Source organism: Eleutherodactylus coqui, chromosome 1 (assembly GCF_035609145.1).
Source record: "Eleutherodactylus coqui strain aEleCoq1 chromosome 1, aEleCoq1.hap1, whole genome shotgun sequence".
Classification (NCBI taxonomy): Eukaryota; Metazoa; Chordata; class Amphibia; order Anura; family Eleutherodactylidae; genus Eleutherodactylus; species Eleutherodactylus coqui.
In genome coordinates, this window is record NC_089837.1 from 361,239,240 (window position 1) to 361,248,553 (window position 9,314).

Here is a 9,314-nt window from a genome sequence, read left to right on the forward strand (position 1 = left end):
ATAGAATGTGCGCTGAAATGCGCTAGTTGCGCTAGAGAGGGTTTTGTTGCGCTTTATTGGCTCAGTGTGAGCGGACTATAATTTTAGTACCACTCCGGTTTCCATATCTAGCGGGATATTACGCCCAGTATGTTAGACGCTTTGCAGCAGGCCATACGAAAAGATTAATTCTCCGCACATGCGCAGACTCTACACATCGGCATTTAGCCGTAGTTTAACATTTTGTTAGAAGTGGGCTGTACTCTATATAGGAGGCTGTGTACCCTGTACGCTGTTTGCGTAGACCTCCGCCTGTTGCGTTAAGGGGACGCAGTAGATCGTGCGAGAACATTGAATTCCCGCACATGCGCGGTTACAGTATATCGGGACTTAGCGTAAATGAATACAGAGAAGGAATATCTTCATCAATGCGAGCCATTTAATGACGCTGCTGACATCATCAGTACGCGATACCCCCGGTATAGACTAGGATGGGCTGATTCATTCTCTTGAGACTACAACATGTGGTATGGCACTCTTGTATATGCTTAATTATTTACTTATACCCTGCATGTGTGTCTCCAAACTAATCCACCCAATTGTTGAAGGTCTATTTTAATTGGTTAATTGTTTAATGATGCATTGCATTTGATTGGTGAGGGTGGAGCTATGGTTGCTTTAAATGTTGGGAGTCTGTATATGGTATTTAGGACTTGACAAAGACCCGTGTAACTAGGGTTGAAACGTTGTCTGTGGGCACAATAAAGGTTTCTCTTTGATACTATTCCCTGGAGTGCTGCTCTTCTCCTTCTCGTTTGGCTCTACTATACATCCGATCCAGGATCCAGGATCGTGTTGGGCGTGCACCGTATATCCAGGATTATCCTTCCTTTCAACACAAGGTGGTGTGTGTGCTGTGACAAATTGGCTTTTATGCATATGGATATGTTAATGCAATTGAGATAAGAACCCAGCACCAGTACTCTAACTACACATATGTGAGGGAAGGTAGTATTTAAATTTATGTCATTTGACTGTAATAAAATTGAATAAAAACTAACAAACGTACACTTTTTCTTTTCTGCAATAACTAGTATGTAAATGATTTTGTGCCTCAAAGTGTTATTGAAAAATGTATGACCTCTCTAAAGAGAAGTCATAAAAGACATTAAGACAATTTGGGCATTGGTCAAGTAGTAAAACCCAAAAATAGCCATATCCTTAAAGGGCTTAAACAGAAAATCCTAAATAGTCAAATTTGGCTTTAAAAGGACAGAGGGCAATTTTTGTGTTTATGTCTAATATTCTAATAACATGCATTGCCTTGTTTAGAAAAAAATTCTGATAGTCTAACAAAAAATCTGATGTAGAAAGATAACGCAAGTAAAAAATGTAGTCAAGCAAGGAAACTTATGTAAAACTGCTAAATCTTCATCATAATCAGTCATAGCCCACAAACCTGTTTCGGAGATTTTTCAAGATTTTTTAAAAATAGGAAACACTTAAAAACCATTTTATATGTACTACTGTATATGAACCTTTGTACTCAAGGTATATTCAAATACCCACTAACCTACTTTTTCCTCTACTGCAGCTCTGGTTGATGACATGAACCCATTTCTAGAAAAGAGCAGAAGATTAATCGTCATCTTAAACAAAAGCTTCACTTCTTGCAAAGCAATGTATGAACTTGAGAGTGGGTTACACAAAGCAATGGTGGAGAGGAAGATTAAAGTCATTTTGATTGAATTTACTCCTTTAAGTGAACAAGGCTTCCAACTAGAATCTCTGCAACTTCTTAAGATGAAAAATAGAGTCAAATGGAAAGGAAATAAATCGAGCCCTCTAAATTCAGAATTTTGGAAAAAAATGCAGTATTTAATGCCAGTAAAGCCTATCAAGTTAAGAGACAGTTCACTAGAACTAAAAGCAATGCAGACCATAGATAATGAAAAAGTCTAATTTTGAATGGCTGAATGGACCTGACTCACAATTAAAATGGGCATTAGCTTAACCCCTTAGTGACCAGCCCATTCCTTTTTCACGTCCTAGCTTGCTGGGCCTTATTCCCTGAGGACATAGAAATATGTTTCCTGCTAGGATTAAGGCCCTGCAAGCTGAGGACGTGACAGCTCCATGCTGCCGGCTTCCGGAGGTAGCCGGCAACCTGGAGCTGCCATTCCAGGCCGCGGGTCCCCTCACCCGGTCACATGATCGCTGGCATTTATCGAATGCCGGCGATCATATAAAAGTTAGTAAAAAGTTTAAAAAAGTTAAAGATTCAGCTGCTCCCAGGTCCCGTCGGCGCCTTCTGCGCATGGGTGCCAGACGTCATACGTTGGACACGCGCACAGGAGTCGCTCGCGGCCCGGGAAATTAAAAAATTCTCCGGCTCCTGGCTCCCATGTGTAGCCGAGAGCAGAGGGATGTCACCAGGAGCCACTGTATGTGGTTCCCGGTGACATGATCGCTGCTATCCAATGGGTAACAGTGATCATGTAAAGTTAAAAAAAGTTTTTAAAAAGTTAAAAAAAAAGAAAAAAAAGTTTAAGTTTTTATCTCCCCTCACGGACATGATCCGTGAGGGGAGATGAAATAACGTACCTAAGGCACAGTATTTATCCATGGACTTCACCACGGCTTCTGCGCACACACCCGCCGCCAAGATGGCAGACGCATGTGCAAAAGGCGCAGATTGCCAGGGTAATTTAAAATCTCCCTGCTCCTGGCTACCAAATGTAGCTGAGAGCCTGGAGATTTTACGGGGCCTGCAAAACGCGGTTCCTGGTCACGTGATCGCCATTTTCCAATTGAAAATGGCGATCACGTAAAAGTAAAATAAGTGAAAATTTCATCTCCAATCACAGATCAGATTCGTGAGGGGAGGTGAAATTACTTACCTCTGGTGATGTCCCCCGATGGGATCTTTATCCACGGACCTTTCCTCAACTTTGGCACATATGCCCATTAGCAAAATGGCGGACGCAAGCGCAAAAGCGGTTGAGGGCCTGGGAAATTCAAAGTTTTCTTGCTCCTGGCTACTAAATGTAGCCAAGAGCCCAGAGCAGTGACCGAGGGCTGCAGTAAGTGGTCCCCAGTCACGTGATTGCCATTATCCAATAGATAATGGCGATTACGTAAAAGTTAAGACACAGTTGAAGTTTGATGCGCCTTTCGATTTGAGCCCCCTTGTGCATACAGACATAATATTAAGGCCACAATGGGTATGTCTCTGAAAACGGGACAAATGGGGGTATCCATTTTGGGGTGAAAGTCTTCATTCCTATGTATGCTATACAAAACAAAAATGTTTTTAAAATGACACAATTGCCAAAAAAAATTAAAATCGTAATTTTTTCCATCTGCTTTGCTCAGATTCATTCAAAAACTGTGGGGTTAAAATATACAGTACACCCCTAGATGAATTCGTTAAGTGGTCTAGTTTTTAAAATGGGGTCATTTGTGGGGGTTCTCTATGGTTTTGCCCGCTCGAGGGTTCTACAAGTGGGCAATGGGGCCTAAAACGCCTTCAAGCAAAATGTCTGTTCTAAAAGCCACCGGCTGCTCCTTTAGTTTTGGTCCCCGTTGTGAATACGGACATAATTTTAGGGCTACAATGGGTATGCTTCTGAACACGGGACAAACAGCGGTATCCATTTTGTGGTACAAGTCTTCATTGATATGTATGCTGCACAAAAAAAAAAAAACGGGTTTAAAAGCGACATAATTGCCAAAAAAATGAAAATCTTAATTTTTTTCCTCCTGCTTTGCTTAGATTCATTCAAAAACTGTGGGGTCAAAATGTGCAGCACACCCCTAGATAAATTTGTTAAGAGGTCTAGTTTTCAAAATAGGGGCCTTTGGGGAGGTTCTCTATTGTTTTGGTCCATCAAGGGCTCTACAATTGGGCAATTGGGCTGAAATCGCCTTCAAGCAAAATGACTGTTCTGAAAGTCACGGTCTGCTCTTTTCGGTTTGGACCCTGTTGTGCATACGGACACAAGATTAGGGCCACAATGGGTATGTTTGTGAACACAGGACAAACTGGGGTATCCATTTTGGGTGCAAATACACATTTTCATGCGCATTATAGAAAAGAAATCCCATCTTTTAAATGGCGTATTTGCAAAAACATGAAATTTTATTTTTTTCTCCTCTAAATTGCATTAATTCCTGAAAAAAATCTATGGGGTAAAAAAACTCACGACCCCCTCAGTGAATAAATTAAGGGGTGTAGTTTTTAAAATGGGGTCATTTGTGGGGGTATCTATCATTCTGACACCTATGTGCCTTTGTAATCTTGGCTTGGTGTAGGAAAGGAAAATGTTCCTCAAAATGTTAAAAATCAATGTTAAATTTGCACTTCTCTTAAATGGTTAAAAAAACTGAACTTTTTCTAATGTGCGGCCAGAATAAAGTAAACAGATGGAAATATATATCTTATCAAGAATTTGGACAGTATGTTTGCACATATTTGAGATATCGCCGTTGAAAATGTGAAAAAGTGAACATTTTTTCAAAATTTTCCCATTTTTGGTGCTTTTAATAATTATACACAAATTCTATCAGACTACTTTTACCTGCTGAATGAAGTACATCATGTGGCGAAAAAACAATGTCAGAATCACTTGGATAAGCAAAAGCTTTACGGAGTTATTCAAAATTTGATATGGTCATTAAGGCGCAAACAGGCTTGGTCACTAAGGGGTTAAAGTGAGAACAATCTATATGGTTTTTGCTGCTCTCTACAAAAAACTCTGTGAAATGACTGTCAACAGGATTACGTTGAGTAGCTTGAAAAGCCTTCAAAATTGTTCTAGCTAACAAGAGGCACTAGAGACTTCTTTTCTGAATCATTAGTGATTTTAAAAAGTAGTAGCTACCGTTCTTCCCACAGAGTAATATGAAAATCACAAGCAAACCTATTAGAAAAAATAAGTCCAGCAGCACTCAATTAGTTACCCACTTCATGTGGACGAGCAATGAATCACGTTATTCAATGCGAAGCCAGATGCCAGAGTTGTGGACCATCAGCCCAAATTTCAATCAGATGTATAAAATATAAAGCATGGCAGCATAAATGATGCAGACGATCTACATAAGGAAGCCTTTATTATTCCATAGATAGATGTATAGGTGATGTTTTGACCTTTCCGGTCTTTATCAAGCCGCTATCAAGGAGCATGGATCTACTGCTCTGCTTCTATCTGCTTCCATATTCATCTGTCCTGGGTTCCTGCAGCTCCAGCACAGCATCTTCATTCACTCTGCTACAGAGTCAGCCTGTTTATGGAATGTCACAGGTTGCTGCAGCCAATCAGAGACCTCAGTAGGCAACGGCTGAGGTCTATGATTGGCTGCAGAACCAATGACTTTCTGTTCACAGGCTGACTCTGCAGCATATAAGCAGACTTGGTGGGATGAACACAGGCAACTTCTTAAAATAGAAAAACAATGATTTCGGAAAACTCCTTTAACTCAAAACCATATTGAATATCATATAACCATATAATATCATCAACAGTCCTGGTCTGCATTAAGTGCAGTTGGCCTGAAGACTCAGTCAATTGTGTAGCAATTTTACAAGTAAATTATTAAAAATTGTAGAGCTAGATTTCAACTGGTCAGAGGATGTATACACACTGACAGATTCGGTTTCATTGTTTACTGAAGTTTTTGTGTTAATGTGAAGAATTTTCATATATGTTTTTATACCTCAATATAAATTAAAAAATGTATAATTTGTGAAATGCTAAGTTTAAACGATTTGTTGGGCCACTGTTGAGCCTTGTGGCAAGTTTTCGCATCTATTGTAGATACTAAACACTACATTACTTTCTGGTGTACCAAAAGTGCATGACCACTGCTGCAAACATCTACTCTTAACACCGTATGGATGCAGCCATATTACATCTGTTTTATATGAATTTGTACCTTTTAGCGCATGCTGTAAATACTGATGACTCTTATTTAATACAGCCAGCGTCAGACTGTGATATATTATATTATCCATTGGAATTGATTTTGAATTCCAACTTTCCATCTAGCCAACAAATGTAACAAAAAATAAGACTATACAAAAAAAATTATTATACTGAACACCATATATATACCATAAACTGTACATATACTGTACCATATACTGTGCATAGAATACCACATGCTGTAGATATAAATAATACTTCCTGAATATATTTACCTGCACATATATACACAAGACATACACAATGTATATTGCATACAGACAAATGCATATTACACAAATACATTCGCACTGCTCCCACTTCTATGTCTTAGGTAGAGCCGGATTTTGCATTAGGGGGCCGCATCGGAGTCCGATCCTGACAGCAGCGGTGGCCGTGCGTACTGTGTCTTCATTTGTACTGCGGATGGACCCGGCGGCTAACGTCGGACTTGCACAGTACACGTTTTGTATTCAATTTTTTTCCCCGAGTTGACGCTAGGCGGTGATGCAGAATCCGCGACTGGTCTGAAATGATAATTGCACATGTGCCGTGGGTTGGATGGCTTCTCTTGACATCAATGGAAGCAGTCCCCGCAAAAATGGAGCATGCTGCGATTTTTTCTCCATTTGCAGAAACTGCAATTACTTTCCACAAATATGCAGGAAAAAGCATTTTCCCATAGCATACTATGGACAATATTTGCTGCGGATCCGTGGTGCAGACGCCCGCCACGGACTGTAGCAGAAATCCTCCCATGTGCAGGCAGCTTTACACACATATTTACATATCATACACTTTAATATTATACACATTACACACAGGTATATTATATGTACACATTTGCACATATGGTGCGTACAAATCACACACACATATATATATATATATATATATATATATATATATATATACACACATACATACATATATATGCAGATAGATATTTATATACACATTACTCCCGCACACATACATATATACCCATTACACACATACAGACACATTAAAAATACATATAGACACATTACTCACCTATATATGAACATGCATAAGGCTGGGCTCAGATAGATGTAATTTGCTGCGTGCCGCCCCGTGGGAGTCACACATACAGCATGCAGCGAGTATGCAATGACATACTTGCATTGCCATACACTATCTTGCCTCTCATTGCATCTAACATGCCGTCCTTTTGTGCAATAACTGGTTCTATGAAAAATGATGTACTATATTCTTAGCTCTATGAGGAGGCCACATCAGGTATCCTCTACTGGTAAGATTTCAACACGTTTGTTTTTCAATCCTTACTAGAGATGAGCGAACGTACTCGTCCGAGCTTGATACTCGTTCGAGTATTAGCGTGTTCGAGATGCTCATTACTAGAGGCGAGTACCCTGCGATGTTCGAGTTACTTTTACTTTAATCTCTGAGACGTTAGCGCGCTTTTCTGGCCAATAGAAAGACAGGGAAGGCATTACAACTTCCCCCTGTGACGTTCAAGCCCTATACCACCCCCCTGCAGTGAGTGGCTGGCGAGATCAGGTGTCACCCGAGTATATAAATCGGCCCCTCCCGCGGCTCGCCACAGATGCGTTCTGACAGAGATCAGGGAAAGTGCTGCTGGTGCCGGAGCTGCTATAGGGAGAGCGTTAGGAGTTATTTTAGGCTTCAAGAACCCCAACGGTCCTTCTTAGGGCCACATCTGACCGTGTGCAGTACTGTTGAGGCTTCTTTTAGCAGTGTTGCACAATTTTTTTTTTTTGTATATCGGCTGTGCAGAGCATTGCGTCCGCAGTCTGCAGTCATTGTACAGAGTATAGGGCCAGTACTGGTGAGGCAGGGAAAGAGATTTTCAGGCTATATAGGCAGTGGGCTTTTTCCAAAAAATTGGGGAAAAATACTATATTTGGGCTGCCTGTGACCGTCTTCAGTTTACTGCGTGTCTGCTGGGGGTAGTAGTCCTAATTAATACGCAGCTAAGCGTTACAGCAGGCTTGCGCAAAATTGTTTCCTGGATCTGCTGTCTCTGTTACATGATCGCCGCATCCCGCCAGAGGGAAACAGTATACATAATATTATACGCTGCCTACAGTATCTATCTGCTGGGGGTAGTAGTCCTAATTAATACGCAGCTAAGCGTTACAGCAGGCTTGCGCAAAATTGTTTCCTGGATCTGCTGTCTCTGTTACATCAGCGCTGTCATCCCACCAGAGGGAAACAGTATACATAATATTATACGCTGCCTACAGTATCTGTCTGCTGTATCAGCTCAGCATTTAAAAAAAAATAGAAGCAAAATACTTAAGGCCTACTACTGGCCTTGGCCACTTGACTGCTTCTGCGCTGTGAATTCCACTAGCTCAGTCATACGCACCTACGTCTCACTACAGGCGTGCACAAAATTGTTTCCTGGCTCTGCTGTGCGTTCCGTAAGGGAAGTCAGCCTCCAACCACAGGCCAATAAGTGGCACATTTAATTACAGCGTTCTGTTTCTGCACTACTGGTAATACACCATGCTGAGGGGTAGGGGTAGGCCTAGAGGACGTGGACGCAGGCGAGGACGCGGAGGCCCAAGTCAGGGTGTGGGCACAGGCCGAGCTCCTGATCCAGGTGTATCGCAGCCGACTGCTGCGGGATTAGGAGAGAGGCACGTTTCTGGCATCCCCACATTCATCTCACAATTAATGGGTCCACGCGGTAGACCTTTATTAGAAAATGAGCAGTGTGAGCAGGTCCTGTCGTGGATGGCAGAAAGTGCATCCAGCAATCTATCGACCACCCAGAGTTGTACGCCGTCCACTGCTGCAACTCTGAATCCTCTGGCTGCTGCTCCTCCTTCCTCCCAGCCTCCTCACTACATTACAATGACACATTCTGAGGAGCAGGCAGACTCCCAGGAACTGTTCCCGGGCCCCTGCCCAGAATGGGCAGCAATGGTTCCGAATCCTCTCCCACTGGAGGAGTTTGTCGCGACCGATGCCCAACCTTTGGAAAGTTCCCGGGGTCCGGGGGATGAGGCTGGGGACTTCCGGCAACTGTCTCAAGAGCTTTCAGTGGGTGAGGAGGACGATGACGATGAGACACAGTTGTCTATCACTCAGGTAGTAGTAATTGGAGTAAGTACGAGGGAGGAGCGCACAGAGGATTCGGAGGAAGAGCAGCAGGACGATGAGGTGACTGACCCCACCTGGTTTGCTACGCCTACTGAGGACAGGTCTTCAGAGGGGGAGGCAAGTGCAGCAGCAGGGCAGGTTGGAAGAGGCAGTGCGGTGGCCAGGGGTAGAGGCAGGGCCAGACCGAATAATCCACCAACTGTTTCCCAAAGCGCCCCCTCGCGCCATGCCACCCTGCAGAGGCCGAGGTGCTCAAAG

The 9,314-nt window shown here is 42.4% G+C and overlaps 1 protein-coding gene across 1 annotated transcript in view; it reads left to right on the plus strand.

Moving 5' to 3' along the window:
• The window catches only part of LOC136595105 (interleukin-18 receptor 1-like), a 48,568-nt gene extending 42,845 nt beyond the window's left edge, over positions 1–5,723 (plus strand). Inside the window, exon 5 of the mRNA XM_066588694.1 lies at positions 1,574–5,723. Within this exon, the coding sequence (XP_066444791.1) occupies positions 1,574–1,941 (368 nt within the window). The 3' untranslated portion in view covers positions 1,942–5,723. The remainder of the gene's footprint in view (positions 1–1,573) is intronic.
• Positions 5,724–9,314: the final 3,591 nt, after the last annotated feature.